Below are 18089 nucleotides of genomic sequence, written 5' to 3' on the forward strand. Positions count from 1 at the left end.
AATTCACCATCAGACCTTAATTTTGCCAAGATGGTTTTTTCAACTCTGGTGCTTTTTAGGATCCATCCTAACACCGAGAGTGACACAGAGAAGCATGTATGGTTCAGGTCCCCCACGATGGGTGGCCGACAAGCTGCCCACTGAGTCTGTCATTATCCAGGCAGGGTGGCCTCCTTCAGCACAGCCTGAGGGTTCGTCTGCATTCTGCTTTTCTTCTTCCCACTACTGAAACCACCCAGCCTTGCAGGAAGTAACGTGGACAGCTGCCTGCACACATAGAGAACCTGGGCCTGGAATTCACTGAGCAAACACCGCAGGATCGAGCATGGGAGACCACACCAGAATTTACCGGGGAGACCCCCAACCTTTTCTGATTTTAAAATACAGTATTATGTTGAGCTCCCAAAGGAAGAAGATATGCCTGTCCATTATCTTCTGCACCACTTCCTCACGGCTCTTAGGAGCTCTACCGAGGTGCATAGGCCTCCTGACAGCCGGCCATTGCTCCAGGAAGGTATGGTACACCTCACGTGGCCGACAGAGACGGCCAAACAATCAGTGCAGTCAGAGGGAGGTATTCTGAAAATGCTCTTTGGTTCAGCAGCTTCACTTTTCATGTGCTCTCGCTTTTAAATCTTGGCACCACTCGTCCCTGATAACTATGTCTAATTTCCATCTTAAACAAACACTTGCTTTGTGCAGAAAAAGGAAATGGAGTCTGCCAGACTATTTCTGTCTCCCTCACTTGGTCCAAGAAAGGCCAGTCCATCAACAGTTTTGTCTTCATTTTGGAAAGGCCTCCACATGAGGGTGAAAAGGGCTGGGACTGGCTTGAGAGGTAGAAGAGGCGGTGACCTGAGGACACACTGCTCGGGTAATTTTCCTCTCCCTCCCGGCTCATTCTGAGTCTGAGGAGGCCACTCACGAGCAGTCCCATCTAGCCTTGGCCGTTTGTACTGGATCAGGGAAAGAAATATGGATGCTGCCCGAGTTTGGACGCCAGCTTCCCCCTTGCAGGCTGTGTGACCTTCCCTGCTCTCTGCGTTGGTCCTCTCAGCAGAAAGGCAGGGATGAGAGGAATCCCTCCAGCATAGAGATGCTGTGAGGCCCCAGTGAGTTAAGACACTCAAAGAAGCCTAGAAAAGTACCCGGCAGTAGCCAAAGCTCAGGGTTCACCCTGATAATCGCCAGTATCAGGATATAAACTTCGTGTGAAATTGGGGAGTTTGTCCAACTCCGCTTAAATAGCAAACTTAGAAAGTCCATCCGCTCTCAATTGCATCAAAGTATGTCCCTAAAACATCCCTCCTTCCAAGTGTTAAATAATTTGCCTTGAACCTGCTAAAACTGGTTCAGTTATGTTTCAGTGAGACAAGGTTATGATATCTGACAATAACCAGAATTAAAAATATATATATATTACAGAAAAATAGAATGAGTCCTCCCCCTGCAAATCCTTCCTTCCTCCTTCAAGTACCAATAACACAAGCATGCATTTTAGAAAAGAAAGAGGGCCACGGAGATGGCTAATTATTGTCTGCCCCTGTGTAGGTAAAACCCTGTAAGATTAGCATTTCCAAGTTGTACTTTGAACCAGAAAATTATGAAATTCATTTTTCTTTGTGCATGCTGGCAAGTGCTGTGACTATGTGACTGTGCTACAGCCCCAGCCTTTGTTTTCTGAGGGTCTCTGCGAACCTCACACTGCCCTCAAACTTTCCATTCTCTCGCCTTTTCCTCCTGTGTGCTGGAATTGCAGGCATGGGTCCCCATGCCTGGCAGAAATAAGCTATTTTTAAAAGTGACAGTAGAATAGGAACTATTAGATAAATCATAGCTAACAGAAGTCTTATTTTGTGAGAGTTCCCTTGGTTTTATGTACAGAAGTATGAAGGTGTGCGTGTATTGGGTTGTGACATAAATTTATTATATGGTTTACTTTGATTACCATTATTTCCCAGGGATTTTGCATACAATTCTTATTTGATGTAAACATACTTAGTTAGACTTTTTAAACAATCGCAATGCAAAATCCATCCAGGTCCTCCTCCAAGTACCCCTGACTACCCTGATGGTGACAGTGAGTTGTATTGTCCCCTTGGCCTTCTCAAATGTGCCATGGGACCTGTTTCCTGGCTGTCACTGATCCTTCATTCCACCTCTGCTTTACAGATATTCCTAAGGTGTCACAGCGTGAATATGCTTGTTCACAGGGCAGTTAGACCCTGCAAGAGGCGAACCCAGGAAGTTCTTGACAAGGGCTGTGCTTTCTGTTTCACTGAGAAGAAAGGTGTGGGCCCCTTACTCAGCTTTGCCCTCCCCTCAGGCCTGTTCCTATGGAGGGACATAGAGCTATAAAAATTAACAACGTAGCTGGGTGCAGCGGCTCATGCCTGTAATCCCAGCTACTCAGGAGGCAGAGATCTGGAGGATTGCAGTTCAAAGCCAGCCTGGGCAAACAGTTTGCGAGACCCTATCTCAAAAAACCCCCAAACCAAAAAGGGCTGGTGGAGTGGCTCAAGGTGAAGGCCCTGAATTCAAGCCCCAGTATCACAAACAAACAAACAAACCCCAAAAGCAACGTGTGATTGCAGTGAGTACATAAATGTGGATGATTTGTTTGTAATAATTACCTAGAGAAGAAAGTGCACACCCCTGTCCGGTCACTCGCTTGGTAAGCTCTGTGCTACTCTTTGTTATGTCCCGTTCTGATGGCCACTGCTGCAGAGTCCTCCTGATCTGACCACTGTCCACTAGGCGTACCCTTCTTGCTTGTGGACTGAAGCCCCTGTGGGCTCTCCCGGTGTCTCCTGTGATCTCCACGGTGCCCAGACGAGGAGCAGGCAGCAGCAGGCACACAGCAACTTTTGTTGATGGGCGAGGACAGTACAGATGCTCTTACCTGGGAGGAACTGGCAACCGGGGGCACAGCCTGTCTGCGTCTGGACTCTGGGTGTAGTTGAGGGAATTCAAGCTGTAGACACACAGGAAAGACCCTGGAAGCAGAAGACACACCGACTGCACTCCTGTTCTACTGCCACCACCCTGGGGAGCCAGCGAGGGAACCTCAGCCATTTTACCAGACCAAGAGGAAGACAGACTTAGAAAACGGGCGGCCTAAACTCAAGAACAGCCTTGCAATCTGAGGTTGAGTTAGGACCTCTTTTCCTTCCCTCTCCAAATTTAACACTAAAACTAACAAGATTGGTGCCTGAACTATTTGAAGTTATTTGAAGATGATTTATTACAGGAGCTGGATATTTTTAGCCCAGTTTTGAAAATATTTTTGAAGTCTGGCACTCCATTCCTTAGGCAAGGTTTACAGAGGGTTGGCGTGGATTTCTTTCTCCTTCCTTTGCTTGTTTAATCCTATGACACGATCCAGCAGTGGGCTGGCGTTGTACACACAAACTCTTTGGCCACAACTTATGACGGTCCAACTAGCAAGTCCACTGGCCCCACACCTTCATCAGAGAATCTTCTTGTGGGCAATTTGAGCCTTTGGGTCCTACTGTCTGCTGTTCCCCTCGGCCCCGGGCCCTCTATGGAGGCGAGCAGCCTGGGTTTCAGATAAGTCCAGACAGACCTGGATGAAGCTGAACAAGCTCAGGAGAAAATGCTCACAGTATTTCCACACAAGAAGAGGTCCCTGCAAGGAAGGCAATCTGTAGGTTTCCAGAAATAGCAGTGACAGGTAAGTTACCATCTGGGTCCCCCAGGTGACCCGACCCAGGGCATTGGGAAGGGGGCGTGGACCGGCCCCTTGGTGCCTACCATTGGTGTTGGCGAAGAGCTGGACCTCCTCCAGGGTGTTGAGCTGCTCCTCAGGACAGCTGGACACGCAGAGGGCGGTAGGACCCGGCCTCTTCTTCCTGACATCCAGGTCACAGGAGTTCATGAAGAACACATGTCTGAGGAGATGGATGAACAGAAGTGCGTTTCAGGGCACCGCCTGCCACTGGTTTAATTGTGAGCTTTGAAAACCCTGTGGCCACTACTAAGCGTAACTCAGCATTTGTGACACCAATCGGGGGCCACCTTCAGAGCTGCACAATTTGGGAACCATACTCAAGTGGTAACAAGACTTTCTTTCTCAAGCCAGGAACAGTGGCGGACACCTTTAATCCCAGCTACTCAGAAGGCGGAGTCAGGAAGATCACCAACACATGAGACCCTGTCCCCAAAAAGAACTAGAAGACAAAGGACTTTTAGGGGTGTGGCCCAAGCGGTAGGGTGTTTGCCTAGCAAGTGTGTGGCTCTGAGTTCAAATCCCCAGTACTGAGAAAATATTTTCCTTCTCTAGGCTCAACATTTTGGGTGACACAGTACAGGGAATGACCCAAGAAGTCAGCAAGGAAGGGAAGGACTGGTCACACTGCCTGTGGCTTCCAGATATGGGGGCATGAATGACCCACAGATTCCCTGCAATCCACACCTGAGGGTGTCCTCTTAGATGTCAGAGACAATTGGGACAGCAGGAGGTGACAAGTGGGAAGGAGGGGACAATGGGCAGCTGCAGAGCCAGGATGTCCAGCTGTGGGTGAGTGCAGACACAGGGACGATGTGGGTTGGTGCCGTTGGTCACATGAGGGCAGAGGCCTCTGTGGCCCATGCCTGGCGCTCAGCAGGCCCCACGGAAAGTCCCAGGAGGTCCTGCAGGCTGTAGCTGGGGAAGAACCTCCACAAGGGCCCAGAAGCCACTTGTCCTCCGGGTGCAAGAGGAGGGGACAGATTTCCTGTGTGTGCAGTCAATCTGTAGTTTGTTTAAAAACTTTACAAATTGTGTTAATGCCATCTATCCACAGAACCCTTCATCTGGACACAGAAACTCTGCTCCCCTTTGATGGGACACCCAGTTCTCCCTTCTCACCAACCCTGAGTCTTCAGATAGGTGGAACCACAGGGCACTGGCCTTCCCGTGATGCTGGTGAGCTATGAATAAACACAGACGCGTGGGCAAGTGTTGTGTTTTAGCTTGCACAGTGTCTCAGAGGATCCCCAATGTGACCTGGAGAGATGGGTGTAATCACCAGGTTCAAAAGATGAATACCGGGCTCAGAGAGGCTAAGGCTGTGCCTGAAGTCACCGAGCTGAAAAGCAGTGCAGGCTGGATCTGAACTCAGGACCGGCTGATGCTACAACTGCACCCTCCCCGCCACTCTTGGCCTCCCAGTCTGGAGTTGGACAGCATTTCCCAGGCTCTAACTAAATGGCTGCTTTATCCGGCGTTTTGAAATGAGGTACTCTATGGGTTGGGGACTTATCAGACACTTACTTTTTTAGGGTCATGTCCTGCCCAGAAAATGGGGCCCCGTCCACTGGGGAGTTCCTCTTGCCACACACGTTACCGAAGCTGTCGTAGCCAAAGAGCAGCCTGCCCGTGGCTCCAGCCACCACGGAATAGCCCATGATGAACACCTGGCACAAAACACGGGCGCGTGAGGACCTGGACACAGGCGGGACACGGTCCCCACGTCCCCAGCTCCCCAGCCCCCGGTCACCTGCTTTTGGGTGCTGGCCTCAGCAGGGTGAGGAGGAGAGGGGACATGTCCCAGGCCCTCCTCTCTTCTTACCTTTGTCCTCAAAGTCTGCCATTTTTAGTTTGGGGCCAGACTGCACTGGGACAACTTGATTTTTTCCTGGAGGCTTTTGGTTTATCTAAATGCATCAGGGAAGGCGAAGCTAATTATTTTCTGAGTTTTCCGCCTTCCTTCTTTCCTTTTAATATTTTCTTTTTGTCTTACTTTTGGGGAAGTCTGTGGAGGCCACACAGTTGATGTGTTTTTAAAATAATTCTTCACAATAAATCTGAGCATGGAGTTTTGGAGCACTTGCTTAAAATTCACAAAATAAAAGCGCAAGAAAAAGAGAATTCTGGAGTTCTGTAGGACCCGAACATCTTCTATCAATAGCCATTTTTATCCAATTTTATATAAGTGTGAAACACTTACAAATTTCGTTTTAAACACCTGCTCATTGAGATGTACAGCAGGCCCTCCACGAAGACCCCTGAGGTTTCTCCCCGTGGCACGAGTTTGCCAATCGGTAATACATAGATGCCACACTAACAAGCTCATTCCAGGACAGACACACCTTTCGATAACATAGTATGGGCCAGGAGCAGTGGCTCACTTCTATAATCCCAGTTACCCAGGAGTGGGGATTGGAAGGATCTTGGTTCAAGGCCAGCTGGGGCAAAAATTTCATGACACCCTATCTCATCCAATACAAGCTGGCCAGGTATCTTCAATGGTAGAAAAACTGCCTAGCAAGTTTGAGGCCCTGAGTTCAAACCCCAACACTGCAAAAAATAAAAATAACAAAATGGTAAGGACATATGCTCTGACAGAACACGTTCCAGACATTCCACATTCATGGCTAATTTGCTTGCCGGGTGTATGCCTGAGACTCTGTGACTGGTGTCACACAGATGAGGAAAACCTGGCCCCTGCCCTCGAGGCATCAGTCCAGAAGAAGGAGGACATGTCACTTGCAGAGCTGTGGGGAGGAGGCTCCTTGCCCTCCTATACCCAAGTCCCGCCTTGGTCTAACTGACCAGAGTTTGGAATAAGTGGGTCACCTTGGCTAGGAGGCAGAGTCACTTATTCTTTTATTCCTGGCACTGGGTTTGAACTCAGGGCCTTGTGCTTGTTGGGCAAGTGGTCTACCACTTGAGCCATGTCCCCAGTCCCTTTTGCTTTATTTATTTTCAGGTAGAGTTTTGCACCTTTTGTCCAGGGCTAGCCTTGGACCAAGAACCTCCTACCTCTACTTCCCAAGTAGCTGGGATTATAGGTGTGATCCACCACACCCAACTTATTCTTGAGAAAGTTCTAACTTTTTGCCCAGGGGTGATCTCGAACTGTGATCCTTCTAACTTGCCTCCTGAGAATTTTGGAGGACAGGCATGAGCCATTGCACCTGGCCAGGGTCACTCATTCTTCTCTTCATGGCTGTAGGTGATTTTTCTGGCATGGTACAGTCACCCAGCCTTGACATGCTGGCCTTCTGTCCTCCAGTGTGGAGTGTGGAGTTCTGATTGTCTTTGGAGTTAGGGGGAGGAGGGGGACCGGATGCCCTTGCCTAGCCCACCAATGCTCTTTTTCATGCTCCATTATCCTGCAGGTGACATCTCTCTTGTAATGCTCATGGAGAGGAATGGAAAGGTTTTGGGGGGAGATTCGGGTTTTGCCGAGTCCCCCAACACCAATGGCTTTTAAACTGACATTGCTCTGACCTCAAACATACAACTGCAATTCCACGTGACAGGTGACACGGGGCGGGGTGGGGGTGTTTACTAGTGTGGTGTGGCCACTGAGGAGGTCACTGTAAACTGTGCCTGGGAAACGGACCTTGGAAAGTGAACAAGAAAGGGAGAGGAGTGAGAGGAGCCCGGAGAGGGAAGTAGAGGCAGAAGTGGTCCAGGGTTCTGTGTATTTGTGAAAAGATAAACACAGTCTGCAAGAGACGTCCCTGCTTGAGATTCTGGCAACTTCCTCAGGTCAAGGCTGCAGCACACGGCAGGACCGCTGGTCTAGCATTTGTGTGACAGCAGAACCAGGTCAAACACGTTTGCCGCACCTATGAGGAAGGTGAGCAGAAGGACTCCAGGGCCACACAGGGAAGAACAGGTTGGTGTGACTTGCAGACCCCACCTTCTCTGAGCATGTGACCACGGCTGTCTGTCTATGCCAAACCGGTCTGGAAAGTCAGCAGGTGAAAAGCCTGTCCGACTTGGAAAGGAGTGTGATGTTTTAGGATCTAAACTGAATTCCTCTCAGCAACGGTAGCCAGTATCAGGCTTTAGAAGTTAGTCATTTACCCTGCGGCTAGGACAGCTTGTTTCCTGAACGTGGCCTTTGGAAAAGTTGAGTCAGGCTTTTTGCTGGACCTACAACTCTAAAACAAGTGTAAAAAGTGTCAAGATTCAGCTTGCAAAAAACTCCCAGGACTAACGGGGCAGAGCGTGAGGAGGTGTGTCTGCAATCAGGCACACCTGGAAGCCAGGGTGGGGACAAGTGTGACCTATTTAATTACAGGCTCCGGGTAGCCGGTGTGTGCTGGAGTAAAGTGAAAGCAGTGTGTGTCTGGATCGTCCTTGCCAGGGCACCAAGAGGACTTGGTGGCGCTCAGATGGTGAGAATTCAGACTGGAGGGGAGAACCAGCTCCTCATGGAGAAAGTTTGCCAAGAAATCTTGGCCTGCAGCAAGAAGACAGCGGTCCAGGGAGGGGAGAGGGTAGAAAGTGGGGATCAGGACGCCCCAAACTCGCTGATGGTCACCCTGGGCTAACGGTAGGGGCCTTACTACAGCACAGACTTTGAGCCACCCACACGTTTGTTTTGGGGACACACAGCCTCATCCCCGCCCAGCAGCTTCTTACCAGACCCGTCCAGAACAGAAAGAACAGGAGCAGCCAGGCGGGGTCGGTGCATTTCCTGTGGATTTGGGGTCGCCATTGTCTTTGCCTGGGACTTCTCTCCGCAGAAACCTTCCAGAAAAGCCCGCGTTGAGCAAAAGAGCAGCAGGTGGGCTCAGCCCAGCCCGGCCCCGGAAGGCTGCGGCCAGCACCCAAGTTGTCACCCGAGGCGTTTCCTGCAGCCTTGGGCACACCTGGGGACGTTAGGTCCCCACCTGGAGGTCGAGGTGGCCCCCGTCCCTCGCGGCCCGGGGACCCGGGCTGAGCCGCGCTTACCGGCGACCCGGCGCGCAGGTCCTGCATGGCGCCCGCCGCCTCTGCCGACTGGTGGCCCCGGGCTCGGGCCAGCGCCGCCCAGCGGACACGGTGACCTGACCGGCGACATCGGGCCGCCTTCTTCCTACCCGGCTGTCAGCGCGGCCGTGCACCTGCCGAAGCCAGGCGCCTCGCGGGGGCACCGGGGTCCCCAGGTCTGTCCCCAGCCGGGACGGTGACGGCGACGTGGGGCAGGGCACATTGGAGTCCCCAAGTCTGTCCCTAGTGGAAAGGAGGTGACATTGGTGTGGGGCAGAGTGAATTGGGGGTCCCCCAGATCTGTCCTAAGCAGCGTGCGGTGATAGTGGTGAGGAGCAGGGTGAATTAAGGGTCCCCAAAATCTGTCCCAAGCGGGGGGGGGGGGGGCAGTGACAAGGCAGGGAGCGCTCCCTGTGGGCCAGACTCTGTAAGCATTCTTGAACAATCAGCAACTGGGAAACTATTGTTACTGCTAATCCACAGATGGGGAAACTGAGGCACAACCCGCAGGGCTGCACCTGGCTGGAGGAGATGCAAAAGTACAACCCAGTGGCCTGAGAGGTGTGATTTCAAGGTGTACCCCGAAGCTGCAGGCTCCCCCAAGCAGCCCATCCTGGGGAACAGCGTACTCTTCTGTGTGCTGAGTGGGAGGGCGTGGGTGACCATTTGCATTCCTGCCCTTACCTCTGTCCCTCACTGCTCACCTGAGTTCAGCTTCAAGGTTGAGCAGGTTAACAACCACTGAAGCAAAGGTTGGGGGGCAGATTTCCAGGTGCTGTCAGATGGGCACAAAAGGGGTACAGAACCAGAAAAACTGCAGAGACCTCCCTCCTGTGGCCCCCCACCAACTCCTGCCCTTTCCTCCACAGGGCTCTGCTTCCTTTCAGAGCTGCTGCCCCCAAGAGCAGCACCTGATTGCATGGGGGGACAGAGGACAATGGCTAAGATGGCCCTTCTTAGGGGCTTATCCCAGTCTTCCCACTCCAAGCTCAGCAGCCTTCTCCATGCACGGTTGTCAGACAGTGTTTGAAAGTCCAGGAACCAGGTGTTCACAGGATAAAGAACTAGACAGAAGTACAACTACACAAAGACCACAGCTGAATAACCTGGACCATCTGAAACTGAGTTATTGGACCAGATGGTCCCGGGGTTTTAAATACACCCAATAAATACAGTTAAGGAGACCAACTGTGATATCACAGCGAGACAGGAAAAATCATGAAACCAAAACCAACAGTGATAGCTGGCAGGAATAATAAAATTAGGATGGACAGTTATTGGTACAATTTACGAATGATGTAGGATAACTAATAGGATAGTTATGACTGAAAGGCAATCAGTGATTGGAAAAATAGTTATGGCAATTCTCCAGAGATAGTGGGGAAAGCCTACTTTCTTAAAGTCGCTTGTGTTTCAGTCTTTTGACATATCAGGACAAACTCCACTGTCCACTTGATTGGAAGGGGAGTGTGAGATCAGCAAAGCACTCCCCTGCATGTGTCTGTGAGGCTTTCCAGAGATGAGCAGATCATGAGGGTTCTGACCTAATCAATGGTTTAATCCAAGGATAGAGTGGAAATCTGAGTAAAGCATCGGGAGGTTGTGGACCTGTGGAAGATGGGCCCTGGTTGGAGGAAGTGGGTCACCGGGAGTGGCTTTGAAGGGTAGATGGTGGCCCTGTCCCATCCCATTACTCCTCTCTGCTTCCAGGCCTCTAGGTGGGCAGCAGCTTTCCTCTGCCATGACGTTTTTGACTTACCACACCTTACAGCAATGAAGTCAGCCAGCCATGGATGAAAACTCCCAAACTGTGAGCCCAAGTCGACCTTTCTTCTCTTACATTCATCATGTCAGGTGTTCTGTGACAGTGACAAAAGTCTGACAGGGAGTGATAGAAAGTGGTGGGGAGGAAAAATCTGAAGCCATATGGAGAAAAGTCAAAGTCGAAAGGAAGGAAGGAAAGAAAGAAGGAAGGAAGGTTGTATCTCAACATCTGTAACAGTTATATTGAACTCAGAATTTTTATTAAACCAGATTATCACTCGAATATCAAAATATATTTCAAAAATTTGTATAAAAGACTTATTTGGATGAATTTGTTGGAGGAAGTAATCAAACATGAAGACAAACTCAAGGGATGTGAGATACAGCAGCAAAAGCATTTAAAAGGCTAGGAATATTCACATTTATAAAAACTATGAACAACCCAAATATCCAGGAACTGGTGAACAGCTGTATGAACTGTGAGAAATCCACAGTGAAGTGCTACTCAGCAAGCTTTCTTTATTCCCTTCTCCCTCCCTCTCTCCCTCCTTTGCTTCCTGTCTTTCTTCGCAGTACTGGGGATCGAACCCAGAGCCTCATGCATGCTGGGCAAACATTCCACCACTGAGCCACAACCCCAGCCCTGGGAATAACTTCTTATGTAAGCAATGACATAGACGGATCTCAAAACCATGTTAAGTACAGGAAGCCAGAGATAACCAACTGTTCTGTGATTCCACTGAGGTGACATTGTACAAAGACAAAGGTAGAAAATAGATCAGTGCTTGTCAGGTTCTGGGGATGAGGGAGCCTGAAGGAACTTTTATAAATTTAATTTTGATTTTATTAGTGTCTTACTATTGTTGTACTGGGGGTACAGTGTGACAGCTACAAAAATGCTTAAATATATCTGAAATTCACCCCTTCATCATTCTCCTTTATCTTCCCTCCTCCCATTCCTAGAATAGCTTCAACAGGTCTCATTTTTCCATTTTAATACATGAGTGCATAATATTCCATCATGTCACCCTCCTCATGGAAACTCTTGGAGTGACAGAGTGACTACTCCATCATCTGACTGTGGTGCTGGCTAACTAATGCTGTCTGTCAAAATTTATAGAACTGTATACCGTAAAGGGTGAATTTTATTGTATGCAAACTATATTTTTTTAAACCTGACTTTTTAAACTCTAAAAAATTGTCTAGAAACGAAGAAGAGTACCTTTATAACAACCCAGAACTACCATTCTAGACAGTGCCAAGACTGTGAGGTGCGTGGGGCTCGGACAGCGACCTGAAGAAGTGCTGCTTGAACGGTGTCACACAAACTATTTGTCAACGAGATAAAGGGCTTGTCCCAGCATGCAAGCCAGCTGTGTCCTCAGCAAACTGGGTTCAGCTGACATTTTCTTAGCAGCACGCTTTTGCTGAAGGAAGTGTGGATTGACTTGTGTTCACGGGCAAGCCCCTTGTGTCACCCTGAAAAGTCACATTGAATAGCAACTTCCATGGGTTAGACAGGGAAGATTCAGACAGAACCATTCCTAAACCTGAGTTGTTCGATATTTATAACCTGAATACATTTCCACCCAACAGAGTTCAAGAACATTGAAATGTAAAAACAAAACTGAAGCTTGGGAGGAAGATGAAATCAGGGATAATTTTTGTGAATCTATGAATTGAAGTCTCCAGGGCAGTTACCATAAAGAAAGAATAGAATAGAAACCTTTTAAAGTGGCAGAAGAAAATCCTGTCCAATGAAAGCCAAGAAGGGAGGAGAAAAGGAATAAAAAGAAAGTGTAATAACAAGAATTTTTTTAGTTATATGCAAAGTATTTATTTTTAGGCACATATTCATCTACAAAATTTACAGAAAATGAGACAAAGCAGAATATATAGGATACCCTCTTAAGACTTCTTAGGAGAAGAGGGTTTTATTGCTTCAGTTCAAAGAATAAAACTATCCATGTGAAAGCTAAGATGAACAAATGTAAGTTAAATGGCAGCCTTGTTAAAAAGTTTCTGTCCTATTATTGAAATTTCAGCTTTATGATAGATCAAATGTGAAAGGTTGATCATGAAATAATTTGAACCTCCAGTACTTTGAAATATTTATGGCAACCCCAGCAGTTTAATTTTAAGGGCTATGATTATGCATGCACAGAATGTCGTTCGCACTCTCAGCAATGAGACTTGCAGACTTTAGTTTGTGGCACGGCGACCATGTCACCCAGTGATGGAGTGAGACGGTCAGCCCCAGCAGGTCAGTAAGAGCACGTCTACTGCAGCGGAAAACCCAATTACCTAAACCAATGAGTGTCAAATTCCCAGACAGTACACAATTTAACCTTGTACATTCAGAAGACTTTGGGGTGTTCTTAAAATTCTTAAAAAAATATAAAGTATATTTAGCGTTAAGTGAAAATAGTGAAATAAATACAGCCACAATAGTTGCTGGAGTTTAGTATCTGGTTTAACAAAACATTTTCTCAAAACATCTGTAATTTCTTACAACAGAATGGAGATGAGTTTCCTTGGTGTAAGCAGAATGGATGTTTTTCATCGTCACAAGACATGACGGACTCTGCTGACACCATTCCACATGGAGCAGCTCTAATTGATGGTGCAATTACACTCTGTGTCTCCAGCAAAGAGCAAGCCTGTTAGAGTGACACAGCTAAAGTGAAAGCTGGGTGACTGCATAATGATGTGAAGAAGGAGCCTTTTGGGTCTCAGGATCTATCAACCAGTTCCAGGCACAGTCACCATACAGACAGATACGCTAGAAGAAGCATCCTCCAGATCCTAATAACGTGAAACATGACAGTACACATAAAACTGCTACCAATAACTTACCTTTCCAGAGCCCTTAGTGTGTTCCAAGTGCTTTTCTGAGTGTTTCTTTCTTAGTCCTCACAATAACCCCAGGAAGTGGGCACTGCGAGATTGTCCATTTTACAGGTGAGAAAACAGGTTCAGTAACTTCCTAGAAAGTGGTAGAATCACGACTGGAGCTCGGGCAATCTGATCCAGAGCCCACACTTGGACCACTGTTGCCATGTTGCCTCCCAAATAAAGCATCACATACAACACATGTAAGTGGCTTAAGCTCACCAAATCAAAAGCAGCCTTCAGTAGAATGAAAATGGGAAACACAATGCATTTTCACCACTCAGAGACACAGATAGGGCTGCTCAGGGTCTTTACTCCCCAGTGCTGGCCTTTACACCTGGGCTCAGGTGCCCTGGGTGCAGACGGGAGTTTCAGCTGAGTTTCTGCATGTTGTGCATTCCTGTCCTTTGGGACCAGCACCCAAGAAAGGCCAGACTTCCCACCACCCATCATCCATCTTTCCCCAAGCTTCTCCCTGTCCTCACCAGCTCCTGGGATCCAGTTCCCAGCATGACACATTGTGGATGACATCCTGATACGGACTCTGATAAAGTATCAGAGTAAAGTATCTTCCAGGAAGAAGAAAAGGCTTGCCTTAGAGAGTCAATCACTAGAAGCTCCAGTGAGCCAGGAACACTGATAGGTGCCTTCCCCATCACCTTGCTTTCCTGCCAGCCAGGAAGACATCCCTCAGACTGGAAGCAAAGAATGAGAGGAAGGATGCAAGGGCTGTTGGGATTGAACTCTGATCCAAGAATGGCACAAGATGTATGAGACAGGTAAGGGGCACCAGGGCCCCTTGTGCCATTTGTGTAAGGGACAGATAAGGACGTAGGGGGAAGGAAGCCAAGCAAGATATATGTCCAGCTGTTGTGGTAATTTCAGGATGAGGACACTGGGAATTTCAGAAAGTCTTCTCTTGAGGTGGTTCTTGATAGGTAGCCCAGCCTGATCTTAAATTGGCTATTTAGCCCAGGCTGATCTTGACCTTGGACTGGCTATTTAGCCCAGGATGACCTTGACTTTGGACTGGCTATTTAGTTCAGGCTGATCTTGGACTGGTGATCCTTCTGCCTCCACCTCCTGAGTGCTGCCATTTCAGGCATGTACCCCAGCTCCCAGCTTGGTCCATCTTTTCTCCTTGAAATCTTTGGACCAGAAATCTAGTCTCTGGACCTTTGGTTATTTTTAGCCTAAATAAAGATTGACTGAGCACCTGCTCTCTACCAGACTAGGACCAACTAAAGGGCACAAACACCCAGAAGGAGAATTTGCCACCCTCTAGGAGGTTGTGCTCAGTTGGGGGTTGATGATAACACTGATGAAGGCTCTTTGCCCAGCGCCATGGTTCCTCAGAGTTTCTTGGGAGAGGATGAGTGGTGAAGGGTGGATAGGAAATAGTGAGGCGGAGGAAGGTGGGGAGGGTGCCCCAGGCAGAAGGGGAACAGCATGGACAAAGGCCTGGACAGCTGAATTTCATCATTTTGCTTTGCTTAAATAGGCTTATCTCATTATTTGCCCCTTAAATAGTATAGGTTAGTTTGCTTGTTTTAGGGGCTGTTATAAAAATGGTGGTGCATTGGTAGGGTCAACTAGACTTTTTTTATTCAACATTTTTTTCATGCTTGGTTTCAAAATTATGTTCACCGTTTATAGATTGACCACGCCAGTTAACCATAGAGTTCTCCACCTGCGGGGAAGTGCTGAATGGTCAGACTGTGGAATGAGTCCTTAAATCGGCTGGAAATTGGACGAATGGACCCCCAGGGCCAAATAGCTGGCACCATCGTTGGCTTCCCTTCCTGCCACTGTTTCCAGTTAGTTAGACGTGGGTGATCGTAATCACGTCTTGGCTCCTCCTTTGGGGCAGGGCAAGGTCCTCCTATGAATGACCTCAAGAAACTTCCCACTTCCCTTCACCAGGTATTCATACCTGTATCTGAGACACCTCTCAGAGATGGCGTCTTCACGGTGCACAGTCTTGAGAAGCCATGAGTTCTAACCAAAGGCCTGTGTAACGACTCCTTCTGGTCCCGGAGATCTGATGCATCTGTCAATCCTGAGAAATCTTAGACCTGTAGATGCTCCTTGAAGAAAATGTCCTGTTTTGGAAGCCCTGTTCTCCATTTCCCCCTTAGAGCATTGTAGTGTTCACCAATACATTAAGACCTAGCCACAGGACGTACATCTGTGCCTGGTGTGTGTGTGTGTGTGTGTGTGTGTATCTAACAAGTATTAGCACTGGTACAAAACGTTTTGGAAAGTGCTGTTGGAGGGCTGGTGGAGTGGCTCAAGCAGTAGAATGCCTGCCTAGCAAATGTGAGGCCCTGAGTTCAAAGCCCAGTACCACCAAAGAAGAAAAAAGAAAAGAAAGTGCTGTTGGAGGAATGACCAACTTAATTTGTTGTGAAATGTGCAGGGCCTTTGAGTGGAAGGAACAATTTCCAAGGCACTTGGGAAGCGTCTTCATGCCTACCCTACCTGATTAATAAAAGATCTCATAACTTGGAGAAAACAACTCACATTCGAGAAAAACCTAAAATACAAATGGCCCCAGTGAGGATCCTTGAGTTAGAAATCCACGATGAGGAAGACTAACACTGGATTCGTCCCTTGCTGAAGGTCGAGACAGAGAGGAAGAGACCCAAAGACCAGCGTGGCTTCTGAAAACCGAGGGTGGCAAAAAGGCAGGACTGAGTCCCACAAGTCAAACGTCAGCTTCTTTACAACTTTCCGAGGTCTGCGTTTTTACGCACTGTTCAGTAAATTTCATGAGTGGCAGTGCTCGTTTGTCTAGTCTGAAATGTAAGACTACATTTCTGTTGGACATGGATCACTAGAAAATCAAGATACCATGTCTTTCTTCTCACCAAGTGTTTCATAAAAATCCCAGGGTTTTTAATGAATGCGAGCACAAGCTTTCTAGAAAGCAGAATAAGTTTTTTTCCATCCAGTTTTGTTGCATTTGGTTACCTGTGACTTTTTTCTCCCTTCTCATTCAACAGGTAACCTGTCCATTTGGAGTGGTCTTGTGAAGACAGGAAGACCACTAAGACCACTACCCACCGTCACAAATGGGTCTGATTTTAAAGTTTCTCTATGCAGATCTTTTGAGGAAGAGGTTTCTTACTTGAATTTTATTAACCCGACAGACTTACCTTTTTCTGTGCTGAGTGAGGGGAAGCAGAACAGGGAAGGGAGGAGGGGAACATGGCGGTGTGCTTGGAGAAAGAGCAATAAATCAAATTTGGAAACCTAGGTACCGTAGACTAGAAGGAAATTTCCTTTCTCTCTGGGCCTCTTTGTAAAATGAGAAAGGAGAGCCAGGCTCCCCTGGGTTTCCTTCCAGCTCTGAAATTCTACGATTTAAAATCATATGGCATATGTCTGAAAACCAGAAACCCAAAGCAGAAAAGAAGTAAAGAATAAAACAAAAACCCAAAGCAAGTAGGAGAAAGCGAATGACAGAAAAACCAAGTGCAACAGAAAACAAAAATGTACGAGATGATCAATAAAAACAAAAGCTTGCTCTCTGGAAAAAGGTAAAAAACGGAAACAGGTTGGGGATCAAACACCAGATAGAGAAAATGAGTAGATCCCATGACGCAGAGGCGATGGTAGACTTCGCAGGCTCGCTTATCCATTTCTCTCCCATCTTATTTACTTTCCCCCGTCTTCACCTCTTATTCTTATTTCCCCTTATCCCATATCTAGGTTTTATACGAGTTGGAGGACAGAGTGGCCCCCCAGTGTCAAGGTTTCCAAGGCCAGGTGGACTCTGGTCTTGAGGGCTCATGTAGTTCCCCCTTGTGAACAGCAGATGGCGCTGTAAACCAGTGTCCGCATTGTCGAGTCAACCATTGAGCTTGTCCTGAGTCCAAGATAACTTCCTCACGTTTATTTCAATTTTTGGTACTTATTTATTGCATTTTAATATTTCTGAAATTTTGAGGCATCTTATGCTCTCCATTTATGTTTATTGTTTCATGCTCAAAAGTTATTAAATTGATGTGGTTACCAAATCTGAAAGTTGTCTCGGAACGGAACACTGAGCACTTTCGGGAATGAACTGATTTCTGCTTAGAGCATTTAAAAGCACAAATGCACCTTTAAGAGACTCCTTATTTAGTTCTCCAGGGATCACTGACGATTTTGAGGTGGAGTGACTCGACTGTGAAGCTCAAACCAGAGTTTCCTACACCAGGCCCAAACTCCTGGGTTTCCATGCATCAGGTCCAGACACTCACCCCTAAATGCCAAACAGAGAGGCCTGGGGAAGGCAGAGGAAGGAGGTTTATTACACAGCTTGGGACCTGCCGTGGGAAGAGGCAAGTAAGCACTCAGCTCATCTTCAGCCATCTTTGGGATACCAATGCAAGCTTTAGTTCAAAGTAGACAAAGAATTAGGGCAAAGGATGAAAGGTATACACAGTCAACAGTCCCAGTCACAGGCATGGCCTGTTGGTGAGTATCTCAGTCCTGGTTCTTCAAGGGTTCCGGAGAAGTTATCGCTGTCATCACTTGACGGGAGCCATCTGGTTCCCATGAGATGGATGATTGCTCCTGCTCCAGGGTGCACCCTCATCGTTATGGGGAACTGTCCTCATTTGGAGGACAGTCCTGCAAGGCTCCACTGTTCCTTAGGGGACGTTTCAGTCCCTTGTCATAAAGATGTTATCCATCATTCCTGTCCTTCCTTGATTCCAAGGTGGCTGCAGGA

The 18089-nt window shown here is 47.8% G+C and overlaps 1 protein-coding gene and 1 long non-coding RNA gene across 3 annotated transcripts in view; one reads left to right on the forward strand and one right to left on the reverse strand.

Annotated features, from left to right (window-relative positions):
* Slc44a3 (solute carrier family 44 member 3) overlaps positions 1-8787 on the reverse strand; it is a 72108-nt gene extending 63321 nt beyond the window's left edge. For both annotated transcript variants that reach the window (XM_074050946.1, XM_074050945.1), the window contains exons 1-5: positions 8696-8787; positions 8384-8491; positions 5276-5418; positions 3775-3911; positions 2903-2996 (exon numbers count right to left, since the gene is read on the reverse strand). In XM_074050946.1, the coding sequence (XP_073907047.1) occupies positions 2903-2996; positions 3775-3911; positions 5276-5418; positions 8384-8491; positions 8696-8722 (509 nt within the window). In that variant the 5' untranslated portion in view covers positions 8723-8787. The remainder of the gene's footprint in view (positions 1-2902; positions 2997-3774; positions 3912-5275; positions 5419-8383; positions 8492-8695) is intronic.
* LOC141414964 (uncharacterized) lies at positions 8487-17290 on the forward strand. The gene is made up of 4 exons (XR_012439989.1): positions 8487-8889; positions 9197-10523; positions 12995-14148; positions 15026-17290. It is a non-coding gene; the product is annotated as an uncharacterized lncRNA (long non-coding RNA).
* The last annotated feature ends 799 nt before the right edge of the window (positions 17291-18089 follow it).

This window comes from Castor canadensis, chromosome 12, assembly GCF_047511655.1.
Source record: "Castor canadensis chromosome 12, mCasCan1.hap1v2, whole genome shotgun sequence".
Classification (NCBI taxonomy): Eukaryota; Metazoa; Chordata; class Mammalia; order Rodentia; family Castoridae; genus Castor; species Castor canadensis.